This window comes from Engystomops pustulosus, chromosome 9 (genome assembly GCF_040894005.1).
Source record: "Engystomops pustulosus chromosome 9, aEngPut4.maternal, whole genome shotgun sequence".
Taxonomy (NCBI): domain Eukaryota; kingdom Metazoa; phylum Chordata; class Amphibia; order Anura; family Leptodactylidae; genus Engystomops; species Engystomops pustulosus.
The window spans coordinates 113,628,541-113,646,786 of record NC_092419.1 but is presented as its reverse complement, the minus strand read 5'-3'; the positions used below and the strand labels follow the sequence as shown (position 1 = coordinate 113,646,786).

At 57.4% G+C, this 18,246-nt stretch overlaps 2 protein-coding genes across 3 annotated transcripts in view; one reads left to right on the top strand and one right to left on the bottom strand.

The window, feature by feature from the left end:
* Positions 1 to 366: 366 nt before the first annotated feature.
* On the top strand, positions 367 to 14,640 carry EGFL7 (EGF like domain multiple 7). 2 transcript variants are annotated; one of them, XM_072125826.1, is made up of 11 exons: positions 367 to 523; positions 1,837 to 1,889; positions 2,531 to 2,936; positions 4,377 to 4,490; positions 5,061 to 5,183; positions 5,276 to 5,382; positions 6,831 to 6,926; positions 7,008 to 7,190; positions 7,937 to 8,001; positions 8,280 to 8,439; positions 14,459 to 14,640. In XM_072125826.1, exons 4-11 carry the CDS (start codon positions 4,405 to 4,407, stop codon positions 14,479 to 14,481), a joined length of 843 nt encoding a protein of 280 aa, XP_071981927.1. In that variant the 5' UTR covers positions 367 to 523; positions 1,837 to 1,889; positions 2,531 to 2,936; positions 4,377 to 4,404; the 3' UTR covers positions 14,482 to 14,640. The 2 variants fall into 2 exon arrangements, with proteins under 2 accessions (XP_071981927.1, XP_071981928.1); XM_072125827.1 differs by lacking the exon at positions 2,531 to 2,936.
* A 122-nt stretch (positions 14,641 to 14,762) lies between these two features.
* AGPAT2 (1-acylglycerol-3-phosphate O-acyltransferase 2) overlaps positions 14,763 to 18,246 on the bottom strand; it is a 43,651-nt gene continuing 40,167 nt past the window's right edge. The window contains exon 6 of the mRNA XM_072125825.1: positions 14,763 to 15,569. Within this exon, the coding sequence (XP_071981926.1) occupies positions 15,412 to 15,569 (158 nt within the window). The 3' untranslated portion in view covers positions 14,763 to 15,411. The remainder of the gene's footprint in view (positions 15,570 to 18,246) is intronic.

Genomic DNA, 18,246 nt, shown 5'->3' with positions numbered 1-18,246 from the left:
TGTCTGTGTGTATAACCTGTATCTGAGGCGTCTGTGTGTATAACCTGTATCTGAGGTGTCTGTGTATAACCCGTGTCTGGGGGGTACAAGGATATCTTGGGGTACATGTGGGGGGCTGTAGTGGATGCGGCCGGTGCATCTGTGTGACCTCTGGAGGATATCCCTCCTCTGGCTCTTCCTGTAATCTCGGAGCGGTGACTTGCGGGTGACAGCCGGGTCCCTATGGGTGACACTTCCTTGTAATCTCATACTGTAAACAGACCGGATTGGGGGATGTGACTGCGGCCGGCGCTGGGGACATCAGGACCGCGGCCGCTCAAGTGTTTGTTGTAGCAGAAAGCTTTATCAGCCCCAAACACACACAGGATATCCTCTCCCCGAGCGGCCAGCCCCGTCCTGATTTATACAGGATCAGGGGCATAAAAAGATCCTTTCATAGAGTAACGCAGCACCAGTGCACCTCAAGGGTCTCCGAAGACGAGACCGCTCCTTCCAAGATGAACGCGGAGCCAGCACCCAGCAGGTAACGTCACCTTACTGCCTCCACACTGGAGGGTGCTCTGTACAGATGGCTGCACCCTGCAGGTAACGTCTCCTTACTGCCTCCACACTGGAGGGTGCACTGTACAGATGGCTGCACCCTGCAGGTAACGTCTCCTTACTGCCTCCGCACTGGAGGGTGCACTGTACAGATGGCTGCACCCTGCAGGTAACGTCTCCTTACTGCCTCCACACTGGAGGGTGCACTGTACAGATGGCTGCACCCTGCAGGTAACGTCTCCTTACTGCCTCCGCACTGGAGGGTGCTCTGTACAGATGGCTGCACCCTGCAGGTAACGTCTCCTTACTGCCTCCACACTGGAGGGTGCACTGTACAGATGGCTGCACCCTGCAGGTAACGTCTCCTTACTGCCTCCGCACTGGAGGGTGCTCTGTACAGATGGCTGCACCCTGCAGGTAACGTCTCCTTACTGCCTCCGCACTGGAGGGTGCTCTGTACAGATGGCTGCACCCTGCAGGTAACGTCTCCTTACTGCCTCCGCACTGGAGGGTGCACTGTACAGATGGCTGCACCCTGCAGGTAATGTGTCCTTACTGCCTCTGCACTGGAGGGTGCACTGTACAGATGGCTGCACCCTGCAGGTAACGTCCCCTTACTGCCTCCACACTGGAGGGTGCACTGTACAGATGGCTGCACCCTGCAGGTAACGTCTCCTTACTGCCTCCGCACTGGAGGGTGCACTGTACAGATGGCAGCACCCTGCACCCAGCAGGTAACGTCCCCTTGCTACCCCCGCAGATGTAGGAGCCCCCAGTGCCTGGAGGGATGTGGAGGTTTTCTCCTTGGGTTTTTCTTGTTTTATTACTATTCTTCTCCATTATTTTTATTTTTTTTTTTAATTTTGTGCTTTTTACTCATATGTTGTCTCTGCGTTACAATGTGTCAGTGCAGTCCTCTGTCCTTTATACGGGTGTTTGGGATGAGGAGTACAATAGTCATAGATCTGTGGGATGGTTTTGGGTGAGGCATCACTGAGGTCTGTCCTATATGTGACTGCCGCAGGGAGCGCTGCCTCTGAGCTGTCTGGGGGTTCTGCCTTCATGTACAACTTTTGTCCTGTGTATGGTGAACTGCAGTACCTGACCCGGCCTGTAGCCTGGGGTGGTGCTGTATCTGGCACCGCTTCAATGATTCCTCCCATGTATAGCAGACTGGCATTGAGGTGAAATCTGTGACTCTAAGAACAGCTGCAGCTTGTTATCCCCCCAAGTTCTGCCCCCTGGCCCCCCGCTCTTCTCAGGACCTTACTAATGTCTTCTCCTTTCCCCCCGCAGTCACATAAGAAGCAGCCGGAGCCATGAGGTGGACAGTCCTGGGAGGACACTAGGTGAGTGCCGGAGCCCCCTCAGATCTCCATGGAGCGGGGGTCTCACAACACCACAAGAGACTGAACTGCTTATGGCATCCAGGGTCGTCTCGTTAGGATTTCCTCCTGTCTCTTCTCTCTCTGTTTTCTCTCTCCTGTCGCTGTCTCTTTCTGTCCCTCTGTCTCCTCTGTTTTCTGTCTCCTGCCTTTTTCTATCACTCTCTCTTTATTTTCCTTTGTTCTCTCTCTGTTTTCTCTTTTTGTCTTTCTTTGTCTCTTTTCTTGGAATCTAAAACCTACACCTCTGTTATATGGCAGCAGCATGGTCTAGTCCTATGGAGAAGGTTCCATTCTAAACTAAAGTGCTGATGCTGCAGAACATTGCACCCAAAGACATACGCAGTGATATGCCCTGCAGAGCATTACACCATTGACCTCCTTGCTGACCTTTCTAGTGATCTGCAGAGCATTGCTCCATAGATGTGCAGCAGGTGCTGGGGCTCCACTCATCGCCTGTACCCATAGCCTCTGCCTCCAGGTGTAAGCGCTGGGCCCCCATCCAATGGGGAAAAGGGAGGAGGAGGGGGCACTGGCACGCGGGGGAGGGGGCCCCACAACTCCTGTCACTTTCCCACTACACATCAATGTATATCCCACTGCAGCTGACCAACTGAGCCCGGACCCCGTGTACCTGAGCCCACCTGGTGCTGGACCCCCGTGTACCTGAGCCCACCTGGTGCTGGACCCCCGTGTACCTGAGCCCACCTGGTGCTGGACCCCCGTGTACCTGAGCCCACCTGGTGCTGGACCCCCGTGTACCTGAGCCCACCTGGTGCTGGACCCCCGTGTACTTGAGCCCACCTGGTGCTGGACCCCCGTGTACCTGAGCCCACCTGGTGCTGGACCCCCGTGTACCTGAGCCCACCTGGTGCTGGACCCCCGTGTACCTGAGCCCACCTGGTGCTGGACCCCCGTGTACCTGAGCCCACCTGGTTCTGGACCCCCGTGTATCTAAGCCGATGGACTACTCACTGACTGTGCTGTGACGAGAGCAGAGGGCGAGTGACAGTGAGTACATTCTGCACCTTGTGTGTCTCCAGTGCAAGGGTTAAATACCCCCCCCCCCCTTCCTATGATTGGGGCGCTGGGACCTGTTCTGCTTGCAGCGGTTCTGTCCAATATATTGGGACCCCCTCCTCCATTATTCTGGGTGCTGTGATGTCACCGCTCGCATTGCGCAGCACTCCGGGTGATGAAGGCGTTTGGGGGTGATTGATTTAACCCTGTGATTGCTGCGCTAACCCTTGACCCTTTAGTTTAATCAGTTGGTGTAATAGAAGTGGAAGTTGTGGTGATACATTGTATCCTCATCTTGGGGCAGCAGCTGCCACCTGGAGGCCGCTCTGAGGTACTGCACCTGCCCCCATCCCCCAGACGCCCCCCACAGCTGTGATACGGCAGTGAGTGAGGAGTCCCAGGCCCAGCCATTACTCGTCTGTCATCCCCAGGAACCTGAGAACCAATCATAATCTCCAGGGACCGCGATACGGAGCTGTGTATCTAATCCTGATGTGTGTGATCCTGAGCTGTGTATCTAATCCTGATGTGTGTGATCCTGAGCTGTGTATCTAATCCTGATGTGTGTGATCCTGAGCTGTGTATCTAATCCTGATGTGTGCGATCCTGAGCTGTGTATCTAATCCTGATGTGTGCGATCCTGAGCTGTGTATCTTATCCTGATGTGTGTGATCCTGAGCTGTGTATCTAATCCTGATGTGTGTGATCCTGAGATGTGTATCTAATCCTATCCTGTGATACAGTGTGCTGAGCTGTGTATCTAATCCTATCCTTTGATACAGTGTGCTGAGCTGTGTATCTAACCCTATCCTGTGATACAGTGTGCTGAGCGGTGTATCTAATCCTATCCTGTGACACAGTGTGCTGAGCGGTGTATCTAATCCTATGCTGTGATACAGTGTGCTGAGCGGTGTATCTAATCCTATGCTGTGATACAGTGTGCTGCGCTGTGTATCTAATCCTATGCTGTGATACAATGTGCTGCGCGGTGTATCTAATCCTATGCTGTGATACAGTGTGCTGCGCTGTGTATCTAATCCTATGCTGTGATACAATGTGCTGCGCTGTGTATCTAATCCTATGCTGTGATACAGTGTGCTGAGCGGTGTATCTAATCCTATGCTGTGATACAGTGTGCTGCGCTGTGTATCTAATCCTATGCTGTGATACAATGTGCTGCGCTGTGTATCTAATCCTATGCTGTGATACAGTGTGCTGCGCTGTGTATCTAATCCTATGCTGTGATACAATGTGCTGCGCTGTGTATCTAATCCTATGCTGTGATACAGTGTGCTGAGCGGTGTATCTAATCCCCTCCTGTGCAGTGGGTGTGTATGGGGGTCTCCCCCAGCTGATGTGATGACACACGTGTGTTGAGGGGTCTGCTATAGGTTGGCTCCTATGTGACGGCTCGTGCGCTTTGTCTTCCAGGGATTTCCTCTGGAGCGGCAGGATCGGGATGCGGAGAATGTGGGGAGTGGGCTGCTGGATGATGGGCTTCCTGCTGCTGGGGGCCCAGGCTGCAGATCTTCTGTATCGCTCCGGGTAAGACCCTCTGACTGTATATGGTGGGGGGCTATGCTGAGGGTTGTAGTTCTCCTGGAGTGCGGATCTGTGTGATGAGAATGTTGTCAGGGCCCAATACTGTGGATAGCTGGTGTCAGACCCCGCCCATTGTGGGTGTGGCCAGGTGTGGCATTATTGGGTCCCCACCCGAAATGTGCGTCCTCAGTGCGGGGGACATGTGGTTCCCATTACACGTATCACAGATAGATCCTTCTCCTCAGGTGCCCCGCAGGGTGGGAAGGGGTTAATGCCCCCCCAGTGTAAATGTGCGGACCCCCATCGCTGAGAGATACGGCCTAGCACTGAGGGGCTCACATTCCGATGGGGGGGATTGTTCCTGGCGCACAATGTAATCCACCCCAGAGCCAGTGACCGGGGCAATGGGGGGACCATGCGGGGGTCTGCAGCTCAGGGGGTCCCGCTGCCAATGTTACTGCACCAGAACCCCCCGACCCAGACTCACAGGTAAGAGAGCCCCCCAATGGTCCCCTAGAGAGGCAGCCTGCTGGGAGTTGTAGTGCACCAGGTGTTATGTGACGTCTTCCGCAGGAGACGGATCTGTTCCTCCGGCACTCGGATCGGCTCGGTGTGGGTGACGCAGTCGCTGGTGCAGCCGGTGTACAAGCCACTGATCACCGTGTGCGAGGGTCTCCGGGTGTGCAGCACCTACAGGTCAGTCCTGGGTACACAGCACCGCTGAGCAGTGGTCCGGGGGTCCCAGGATATTTGGGGGGCTCTCATGGTCTTGTGTCTTTCACTTGTAGAACAACCTATAAGATTTCCTACAGACAAATATCCAGGAAGATGGCGCTGCCCTTGTACTCGTGCTGCCCGGGCTGGTGGAGGGCAGAGGGGCACAGCTGTAGCCAAGGTAACGCTGCGGACCCCCAGGACGCCCCATGTGTTCCATTGTGCACAGGCTACTACACACCGGACATGGGGTATAATGTCTCCAGTGATGGGGAGGGGTCTCCAGTTACAAGAGGTGGGGGTCTGTAGTGATCAGGGATGGGGGGTCTCTAGTGATGTGGGGGTCTCCAGTGATCAGGGATGGGGGTCTATAGTGATGTGGGGGTCTTCAGTGATGTGGGGGTCTTCAGTGATGTGGGGGTCTCCAGTGATGGGGAGGGGTCTCCAGTTACAAGAGGTGGGGGTCTCTAGTGATCAGGGATGGGGGGTCTCTAGTGATGTGGGGGTCTATAGTGATGTGGGGGTCTCCAGTGATGGGGAGGGGTCTCCAGTTATAAGAGATGGGGCTCTATAGTGATGTGAGGGTCTCTAGTGATCAGGGATGGGGGTCTATAGTGATGTGGGGGTCTCCAGTGATGGGGAGGGGTCTCCAGTTACAAGAGGTGGGGGTCTCTAGTGATCAGGGATGGGGGGTCTCTAGTGATGTGGGGGTCTCCAGTGATCAGGGATGGGGGTCTATAGTGATGTGGGGGTCTCCAGTGATGGGGAAGGGTCTCTAGTGATCAGGGATGGGGGTCTATAGTGATGTGAGGGTCTCTAGTGATCAGGGATGGGGGTCTATAGTGATGTGAGGGTCTCCAGTGATGGGGAGGGGTCTCCAGTTACAAGAGGTGGGGGTCTCTAGTGATCAGGGATGGGGGGTCTCTAGTGATGTGGGGGTCTCCAGTGATCAGGGATGGGGCTCTATAGTGATGTGAGGGTCTCTAGTGATCAGGGATGGGGGTCTATAGTGATGTGGGGGTCTCCAGTGATGGGGAGGGGTCTCCAGTTACAAGAGGTGGGGGTCTCTAGTGATCAGGGATGGGGGTCTCTAGTGATCAGGGATGGGGGTCTCTAGTGATCAGGGATGGGGGTCTCTAGTGATCAGGGATGGGGGTCTCTAGTGATCAGGGATGGGGGTCTCTAGTGATGTGGGGGTCTCCAGTGATCAGGGATGGGGGTCTCTGGTGATGTAGGGGTCTCCAGTGATCAGGGAAGGGGGTCTATGGTGATGTGGGGGTCTCCAGTGATCAGGGATGGGGGCCTATGGTGATGTGGGGGTCTCCAGTGATCAGGGAAGTGGGTCTATGGTGATGTGGGGGTCTCCAGTGATCAGGGATGGGGGTCTATGGTGATGTGGGGGTCTCCAGTGATCAGGGATGGGGGTCTATGGTGATGTGGGGGTCTCCAGTGATCAGGGATGGGGGTCTCCAGTGATCAGGGATGTGGGGGTCTATAGTGATGTGGGGGTCTCCAGTGATCAGGGATGGGGGTCTATAGTGATGTGGGGGTCTCTAGTGATCAGGGATGGGGGTCTATAGTGATGTGGGGGTCTCACCTGCTCATGTTTCTCCCCCCCCCCCCCCCCAGTATCTTGCCCGCTGCCATGTCACAATGGAGGAGCGTGCGTCGGCTACAACCAGTGTCGGTGCAGCGAGGGCTGGAGCGGGGTCCACTGCCAAACAGGTAAGACCCTCCTGCGGGCTGTAAGGTCATGGGGCGAGGGGGGCTGCAGGAGGGTCTTCATGTCATGTCTCCTGTCTCCAGATGTGGACGAGTGCGAGAGCGGACAGCACCACTGTTCCCAAAGCTGCATCAACACCTCCGGAAGCTTCCGCTGCGGCTGCTCCCAGGGATTCTACCTCTCAGATGACGGGGGGGCCTGTCACAAAGTGGAGAAGACCACCAGCGCCCCCCCAACACCCCCACAGCCAGCAGTGATAGAGACGGGTGAGTGCAGCGCCCCCACAGCCAGCAGTGATAGAGACGGGTGAGTGCAGCGCCCCCACAGCCAGCAGTGATAGAGACGGGTGAGTGCAGCGCCCCCACAGCCAGCAGTGATAGAGACGGGTGAGTGCAGCGCCCCCACAGCCAGCAGTGATAGAGACGGGTGAGTGCAGCGCCCCCACAGCCAGCAGTGATAGAGACGGGTGAGTGCAGCGCCCCCACAGCCAGCAGTGATAGAGACGGGTGAGTGCAGCGCCCCCACAGCCAGCAGTGATAGAGACGGGTGAGTGCAGCGCCCCCACAGCCAGCAGTGATAGAGACGGGTGAGTGCAGCGCCCCCACAGCCAGCAGTGATAGAGACGGGTCAGCGCCACCTTTATATTCACAGATTGTCGTCTACAGCCTCCCCCTGGCAGCGAGGAGATGATGGGGGTTGTACTCCAGCACAGCAGTTGGTGGCTGCACATTATTACTTTTGGTACGCGCTGTGACACATCAAACTCGTACCGTGAGTAATAATGCGCTGCTGCCGGCGCGGCCATCGATCACCCGACCCGAGAGAACTGGCACCAGAACCGAGCCCAATACTCAAGATGTGACGGATGATGGACAATAAACACTGGCACCCATCTGTCCCAGTGCCAGATCATGCGGAGCCCCATATATCCCAGCTGTGCAGGAGCCTGGGAGAGCTGGGTGTCTGGGATTCTCTGTCCTGATCTCGTTTCCTTTTCTCTCCTGTTCATTAGGAGAATCAGAAGACGTCAGGAGAGAAGTGCGAGAGCTGCGGAGCAAGATAGAGGTCCTGGAGCAGGTGAGCGGCCACACCCGTCCTGGGGGGCTCCCCCATGACATGTCATACACTGTGTATACACCGGGGGTGCTGCAGGACCCCTCACCCTCCCCCATCACATGTCATACACTGTGTATACACTGGGGGCACTGCAGGACCCCTCTCCCATCACATGTCATACACTGTGTATACACTGGGGGCACTGCAGGACCCCTCTCCCATCACATGTCATACACTGTGTACACACCGGGGGGCGCTGCAGGGCTGCACCCATGAGCTCCCTGTGTTCTCTCTTACAGAAGCTGCACTTGGTTTTGGCCCCCTTTCATAGTCTGAGCTCCTCGTCCCCTGAAGACGTCTTGGGCCCCGTCACCGTCCTGACACATTCCCTGCAGCAGATGGAAAGGATGGAATCCCTCAGCGAGCAGATCTCATTCCTGGAGGAGCGGCTCGAGACGTGTGAGTGGGCGCCGGGTCCGGACACCCCAAATACATCACTGTGCACCAGGTTACATATAATAAAGTGTCCGCACCCTACACCGCACCATCCAACACCGCAGCACTGCACCATCCAACATCCCACCGCAGCACTGCACCATCCAACACCCCACCGCAGCACTGCACCATCCAACACCCCACCGCAGCACTGCACCATCCAACACCCCACCGCAGCACTGCACCATCCAACACCGCAGCACTGCACCATCCAACACCGCAGCACTGCACCATCCAACACCCCACCGCAGCACTGCACCATCCAACACCCCACCGCAGCACTGCACCATCCAACACCCCACCGCAGCACTGCACCATCCAACACCCCACCGCAGCACTGCACCATCCAACACCCCACCGCAGCACTGCACCATCCAACACCGCAGCACTGCACCATCCAACACCCCACCGCAGCACTGCACCATCCAACACCCCACCGCAGCACTGCACCATCCAACATCGCAGCACTGCACCATCCAACACCGCAGCACTGCACCATCCAACACCCCACCGCAGCACTGCACCATCCAACACCCCACCGCAGCACTGCACCATCCCACACCCCACCGCAGCACTGCACCATCCCACACCCCACCGCAGCACTGCACCATCCAACACCCCACCGCAGCACTGCACCATCCAACACCCCACCGCAGCACTGCACCATCCAACACCCCACCGCAGCACTGCACCATCCAACACCCCACCGCAGCACTGCACCATCCAACACCCCACCGCAGCACTGCACCATCCAACACCCCACCGCAGCACTGCACCATCCAACACCCCACCGCAGCACTGCACCATCCAACACCCCACCGCAGCACTGCACCATCCAACACCCCACCGCAGCACTGCACCATCCAACACCCCACCGCAGCACTGCACCATCCAACACCCCACCGCAGCACTGCACCATCCAACACCCCACCGCAGCACTGCACCATCCAACACCCCACCGCAGCACTGCACCATCCAACACCCCACCGCAGCACTGCACCATCCAACACCCCACCGCAGCACTGCACCATCCAACACCCCACCGCAGCACTGCACCATCCAACACCCCACCGCAGCACTGCACCATCCAACACCCCACCGCACCACCCAACACCCCACCGCAGCACCGCACCACCCAACACCCCACCGCAGCACCGCACCGTCCAACACCCCACCGCAGCACCGCACCGTCCAACACCCCACCGCAGCACCGCACCGTCCAACACCCCACCGCAGCACCGCACCGTCCAACACCCCACCGCAGCACCGCACCATCCAACACCCCACCGCAGCACCGCACCATCCAACACCCCACCGCAGCACTGCACCATCCAACACCCCACCGCAGCACTGCACCATCCAACACCCCACCGCAGCACTGCACCATCCAACACCCCACCGCAGCACTGCACCATCCAACACCCCACCGCAGCACTGCACCATCCAACACCCCACCGCAGCACTGCACCATCCAACACCCCACCGCAGCACTGCACCATCCAACACCCCACCGCACCACCCAACACCCCACCGCAGCACCGCACCACCCAACACCCCACCGCAGCACCGCACCGTCCAACACCCCACCGCAGCACCGCACCGTCCAACACCCCACCGCAGCACCGCACCGTCCAACACCCCACCGCAGCACCGCACCGTCCAACACCCCACCGCAGCACCGCACCGTCCAACACCCCACCGCAGCACTGCACCGTCCAACACCCCACCGCAGCACTGCACCGTCCAACACCCCACCGCAGCACTGCACCGTCCAACACCGCAGCACCGCACAGTCCAACACCGCACCGCACCGTCCAACACCCCACCGCAGCACTGCACCGTCCAACACCCCACCGCAGCACTGCACCGTCCAACACCGCAGCACCGCACAGTCCAACACCGCACCGCACCGTCCAACACCCCACAGCAGCACCGCACCATCCAACACCCCACAGCAGCACCGCACCATCCAACACCCCACAGCACTGCGCCACCACACCCTACACCGCACCATCCAACACCCCTCCGCAGCACTGCACCACCACACCCTACACCCTACACCAGGGGTCAGGAACCTTTTTGGCTGAGAGAGCCATGAACGCCACATTTTAAAATGTTATTCCATAAGAGCCGTACCATATGCCCCCCAGTAGATAGGTAGTCCCAGTGTCACGGGTGCCCCTGTGATCTAGGTCTCGGATCGCAGGCACACCCGTGCCCCTCTCCGTGGCAGGGTCCATTTCCGAGCTCACAACTCACCACTTTCCGTCTCCCGTCCCGGCTGGCCAGTGTGCACCGGCACTCATGGATTTAAAGGGCCAGTGCGCCGCTGATTGGCGCTGCCCACTTTCCGGGTTCCTATAAACACCGGCGGGTCCCAGCATTCCCCGTCGGATCTTAGTGCTTCATGCCTATGAGGAAGCTTTCCAGTGTTGTCCTCCTGTTGTGACCCTGGACCTGTTCCTGATTCTGCTCCTTCGCTTCCAGCCCTGATCTCTTGCTTCCTTCCCAACCTCACATCATTGCCGCCTGCCTGGACCGTCTGCCTGTTCCTGACCACGAGACTGCCTAGTGATCCTCTACCTCGACCTTGGAAGCACCGTGGACAAGTCGTGCCTGTGGAATGACCTGGTGTCTGTATACATCATTATCCACGGTGGTCCAGGAGGTTCACTACTCCAAATCCTGACCACATGCCCCCAGTAGATAGGTAGCCCCAGCACCTGCCCCCAAGGAGATAGGTAGCCCCAGCACCTGCCCCCAAGGAGATAGGTAGCCCCAGCACATGCACCCAAGGAGATAGGTAGCCCCAGCACATGCACCCAAGGAGATAGGTAGCCCCAGCACATGCACCCAAGGAGATAGGTAGCCCCAGCACATGCACCCAAGGAGATAGGTAGCCCCAGCACATGCACCCAAGGAGATAGGTAGCCCCAGCACATGCACCCAAGGAGATAGGTAGCCCCAGCACATGCACCCAAGGAGATAGGTAGCCCCAGCACATGCACCCAAGGAGATAGGTAGCCCCAGCACATGCACCCAAGGAGATAGGTAGCCCCAGCACATGCACCCAAGGAGATAGGTAGCCCCAGCACATGCACCCAAGGAGATAGGTAGCCCCAGCACATGCACCCAAGGAGATAGGTAGCCCCAGCACATGCACCCAAGGAGATAGGTAGCCCCAGCACATGCACCCAAGGAGATAGGTAGCCCCAGCACATGCCCCCAAGGAGATAGGTAGCCCCAGCACATGCACCCAAGGAGATAGGTAGCCCCAGCACATGCCCCCAAGGAGATAGGTAGCCCCAGCACATGCACCCAAGGAGATAGGTAGCCCCAGCACATGCACCCAAGGAGATAGGTAGCCCCAGCACATGCCCCCAAGGAGATAGGTAGCCCCAGCACATGCCCCCAAGGAGATAGGTAGCCCCAGCACATGCCCCCAAGGAGATAGGTAGCCCCAGCACATGCCCCCAAGGAGATAGGTAGCCCCAGCACATGCCCCCAAGGAGATAGGTAGCCCCAGCACATGCCCCCAAGGAGATAGGTAGCCCCAGCACATGCCCCCAAGGAGATAGGTAGCCCCAGCACATGCCCCCAAGGAGATAGGTAGCCCCAGCACATGCTCCCCGCCCTTCTCTCACACCCCACCGCAGCACCACACACCCCACTGCACTACCGCACCACCACACACCCCACCGCAGCACCGCACCACCACACACCCCACCGCAGCACCGCACCATCCAACACCCCACCGCAGCACCGCACCATCCAACACCCCACCGCAGCACCGCACCATCCAACACCCCACCGCAGCACCGCACCATCCAACACCCCACCGCAGCACCGCACCACCACACACCCCACCGCAGCACCGCACCGCCCACCCCACCGCACTACCGCACCATCCAACACCCCACCGCAGCACTGCACCACCACACACCCCACCGCAGCACCGCACCACCACACACCCCACCGCAGCACCGCACCACCACACACCCCACCGCAGCACCGCACCGCCCACCCCACCGCACTACCGCACCATCCAACACCCCACCGCAGCACTGCACCACCACACACCCCACCGCACTACCGCACCACCACACACCCCACCGCAGCACCGCACCATCCAACACCCCACCGCAGCACCGCACCACCACACACCCCACCGCACTACCGCACCACCACACACCCCACCGCAGCACCGCACCATCCAACACCCCACCGCAGCACCGCACCATCCAACACCCCACCGCAGCACCGCACCATCCAACACCCCACCGCAGCACCGCACCATCCAACACCCCACCGCAGCACCGCACCACCACACACCCCACCGCAGCACCGCACCACCACACACCCCACCGCAGCACCGCACCACCACACACCCCACCGCAGCACCGCACCGCCCACCCCACCGCACTACCGCACCATCCAACACCCCACCGCAGCACCGCACCACCACACACCCCACCGCACTACCGCACCACCACACACCCCACCGCAGCACCGCACCATCCAACACCCCACCGCAGCACCGCACCACCACACACCCCACCGCACTACCGCACCACCACACACCCCACCGCAGCACCGCACCACCACACACCCCACCGCAGCACCGCACCATCCAACACCCCACCGCAGCACCGCACCATCCAACACCCCACCGCAGCACCGCACCATCCAACACCCCACCGCAGCACCGCACCACCACACACCCCACCGCAGCACCGCACCACCACACACCCCACCGCAGCACCGCACCACCACACACCCCACCGCAGCACCGCACCACCACACACCCCACCGCAGCACCGCACCACCACACACCCCACCGCACTACCGCACCATCCAACACCCCACCGCAGCACCGCACCACCACACACCCCACCGCAGCACCGCACCACCACACACCCCACCGCAGCACCGCACCACCACACACCCCACCGCAGCACCGCACCACCACACACCCCACCGCAGCACCGCACCACCACACACCCCACCGCACTACCGCACCATCCAACACCCCACCGCAGCACCGCACCACCACACACCCCACCGCAGCACCGCACCACCACACACCCCACCGCAGCACCGCACCGCCCACCCCACCGCACTACCGCACCATCCAACACCCCACCGCAGCACTGCACCACCACACCCCACACTCCACACCCCTCCATCCCACACCCTACACCCCACCCGGCTTAGTCCGGGTTTGTGACACTCTTATTACTGAGCTGCACCGCGATTTTTCAGCAAAATACGAAGGACAATATTCAGAAATCACAATGGGGCAGATTTACTTACCCGGTCCATTCGCGATCCAGCGGTGCGTTCTCTGCGCTGGATTCGGGTCCGGATGGGATTTATTAAGGTAGTTCCTCCGCCGTCCACCAGGTGGCGCTGCTGCGCTGAAAAGCATCGGAACGCACTGGAATACACCGAGCCGGGCTGAATGAAGGTAAGTGCAAGCTCCGCGACACATTTTCCGTTTTTAAATGCTGCGATTTTTCAGAATCCGTCGGGTTTTCGTTCGGCCACGGCCCCCGATTTCCGTCCGCGCATGCCAGCGCCGATGCGCCACAATCTGATTGCGTGCGCCAAAATCCCGGGGCAATACAGGGAAAATCGGCGCAAATCGGAAATATTCGGGTAACACGTCGGGATAACGCGAATCGGGACCTTAGTAAATGACCCCCAATCTGTACGTGATCCTAATCCAAATCTGGTTACGTCTGGTCACCCGCTCTTGTATCCCAAATACTTCCCCAGCCGCCCCGCAGCAGTAATTACACCCGCCCCGCAGCAGTAATTACACCCGCCCCGCACACAGGGAAAACTCATTCATCCTTCTCTATATCCAGTAATTATTCCATGAAATCTGACGATTTAGAGGCTGAGGCCCCGTCATTGCCGGTGGATGTGACCCCCACTGTAGGTTGTTCTGGGGTCTCTCACTTACATCTTCTTCTTTTAGGTTCCTGCAGAAAAGATCTGTGATGTCACTAGAAGGGGAAACCCCGGGGAATCCCAGGTACTGCACACAGGACACAGGGGCTCTGCAGACTATCGCTGCCGCAGATGGGCTCCTCCTTTCACTATTTCCATGGTACTGGATGCTGATTATTTGCTGTGAAATAAACCATAATGTGCAGCATGTGATGTGGTCCCTGGTAATGGGGGGGTCACGGGCTGTGGGGGGTTTCGGGTCACAGGCTGCGGGGGGGGGGGGGGGTCACAGGCTGCGGGGGGAGGCGACACAGGGCTCCGTATACACAACAGTTTTGCTTTAATTAAGGCACTTTTTTTTTTGTTTTTATCAACATTTGTTAAAGCAAACAACAAATCAATTATATGAAACTATGACCGGCGCCCCCTGCAGGATGAGCGTCCTCCCTGCAGGGTCTGTGGCACAAAAACTGGAAGTTAAACTTAGAAAATAATTGGCACCCCTAGAGCGCGTTCACACCCGGCACCCATAGAGCGCGTTCACACCCGGCACCCATAGAGCGCGTTCACACCCGGCACCTGCGCCCATTCACATGAGCTGTACAATTATACAACCGACGGCTTCATCCGGGTGATGACTCTACAGACAGGGGGGCACAACCGCACTGGATAACAGCACGGACCCCTTTCTGTGAAGCCCCTTTAAGAACTGCGCTGCTGGATATCCTGGCACTATATGGCGGCTTCTCTGCTGAGGCCGTGGTCTGTGGCGCAGATATTTATCCAGTAAGTTTGTGCCCCCCAGAGTTAGAGAACAGGTGGAGCCGGACCCTGATAACTTGTGTCCATAACATAATGTGGGAGATCCAGAAACATCGTCTCCCATCAGCCACTTGTGTAAGGACCTGCTCCGGTCCCTAAAATACCTTTCCCATGAGTCTCTGGGCCCAGGGACCCCCACTCTCAGTGCGGGGGTCTGGCTTAGTGGCTGGAGGCGTCCTGCTGGAGGGGCGCTTTACCCGAGAGGCTGAAGAAGACCCTCCTCATGTCATGGAAGCAGCGCTCCGTCACCACGGAGATGTCCTCCTCCTTCACTCCCGAAATGTCCATTTTTGGAAGAACTTCCACTTTTATAATTCCTGGAAATGGAAGAAAGGAAAAGTTCAACAGACGAGAAAATGAGGCGAGAAGAAGAGACTGGACCCTGCAGCGGGGCAAGGGGGGGCTGCCCCGGGCGAGAGGTGACACAGGCGGTATAATAAGTCCAGCTACTCCCCCCCCGCACACAGAGCCCGGGTCCGAAACACATGGAATCCACAAACGTAATAAATGATAAAATGATGACATTTGCTTTATATTGTCCGTTTTATTCCTGATCTAAGGATTTAGGCCGGGAATGGGCCGCGCGGTCACATCTACTACAAGTAACCAGCACCCGAGGTACAACAAGCACAGCACAGGGTGCCACCCAGCACCCAAATACTGCATACAGAGCAGAGACACCCCCCCCCCCCCCCCCCCCGGAGCAAATGTATAATCCTGGAGACACCAGAGCAGGTAATAAGACTGGAGACCCCCCCAGAGCAGGTAATAATACTGGAGACCCCCCAGAGTAGGTAATAATACTGTAGACCCCAGAGCAGGTAATAATACTGGAGACCCCCCAGAGCAGGTAATAATACTGGAGACCCCCCCAGAGTAGGTAATAATACTGGAGACCCCCATAGCAGACAATACTACTGGAGACCCCAGAGCAGTTAATACTACTGGAGACCCCCAGAGCAGGTAATAATACTGGAGACCCCCCAGAGCAGGTAATAATACTGGAGACCCCCCAGAGCAGTTAATACTACTGGAGACCCCCAGAGCAGGTAATAATACTGGAGACCCCCAGAGCAGGTAATAAAACTGGAGACCCCCCAAAGCAGATAATAATACTGGAGACCCCCCCCCCCCCCCAGAGCAGGTAATAATACTGGAGACCCCTGAGAGCAGGTAATAATACTGGAAACCCCCCAAAGCAGATAATAATACTGGAGACCCCCCCCAGAGCAGGTAATAATACTGGAGACCCCCCAGAGCAGGTAATAATACTGGAGACCCCCCAGAGCAAGTAATTATACTGGAGACCCCCCCCCCCCCCAGAGCAGATAATAATACTGGAGACCCCCCAGAGCAGGTAATAATACTGGAGACCCCCCAGAGCAGGTAATAATACTGGAACCCCCCCCCCCCCCCCAGAGCAAGTAATTATACTGGAGACCCCCCCCCCCCCCAGAGCAGATAATAATACTGGAGACCCCCCAGAGCAGGTAATAATACTGGAGACCCCCCAGAGCAGGTAATAATACTGGAAACCCCCCCCCCCCCGAGCAAAAAATTATATTGGAGACCCCCCCCCCCCCCCCCCAGAGCAGATAATAATACTGGAGACCCACCAGAGCAGGTAATAATACTGGAGACCCCCCAGAGCAGGTAAAAATACTGGAGACCCCCCAGAGCAGGTAATAATACTGGAGACCCCCCAGAGCAGGTAATAATACTGGAGACCCCCCCCCCCCCCCCCAGAGCAGATAAAAATACCGGAGACCCCCAAAGCAGATAATAATATTGGAGACCCCCCAGAGCAGGTAATAATACTGGAGACCCCCCAAAGCAGGTAATAATACTGGAGACCCCCAGAGCAGGTAATAATACTGGAGACCCCAGTGCAGATAATAATACTGGAGACCCCCAGAGCAGATAATAATACTGGAGACCCCATAGCTGATAATAATACTGGAGACCCCATAGGAGATAATAAGACTGGAGACCCCCCCAGAGCAGGTAATAATACTGGAGACCCCCCCACCAGAGCAGGTAATAATACTGGAGACCCCAGTGCAGATAATAATACTGGAGACCCCCAGAGCAGATAATAATACTGGAGACCCCATAGCTGATAATAATACTGGAGACCCCATAGGAGATAATAAGACTGGAGACCCCCCCAGAGCAGGTAATAATACTGGAGACCCCCAGAGCAGGTAATACTACTGGAGACCCCCCAGAGCAGGTAATAATACTGGTGACCCCCCAGAGCAGGTAATAATACTGGAGACCCCCCAGAGCAGATAATAATACTGGAGACCCCCCAGAGCAGGTAATAATACTGGAGACCTCCCCCCCCCCCCCCACACACAGAGCAGGTAATAATACTGGAGACCCCAGAGCAGGTAATAATACTGGAGACCCCAGAGCAGGTAATAATACTGGAGACCCCCCAGAGCAGGTAATAATACTGGAGACCCCCCAGAGCAGGTAATAATACTGGAGACCCCCCAGAGCAGGTAATAATACTGGAGACAACAGAGCAGATAATAATACTGGAGACCCCCAGAGCAGATAATAATACTGGAGACCCCCCAGAGCAGATAATAATACTGGAGACCCCCAGAGCAGGTAATAATACTGGAGACTCCCAGAGCAGGTAATAATACTGGAGACCCCAGAGCAGATAATAATACTGGAGACCCCCAGAGCAGATAATAATACTGGAGACCCCAGAGCAGGTAATAATACTGGAGACCCCCCAGAGCAGGTAATAATACTGGAGACCCCCCCAGAGCAGATAATAATACTGGAGACCCCCCAGAGCAGATAATAATACTGGAGACCCCCCCCCCCCCCAGAGCAGGTAATAATACTGGAGACCCCAGAGCAGATAATAATACTGGAGACCCCCAGAGCAGATAATACTACTGGAGACCCCCAGAGCAGATAATAATACTGGAGACCCCCCAGAGCAGATAATAATACTGGAGACCCCCCAGAGCA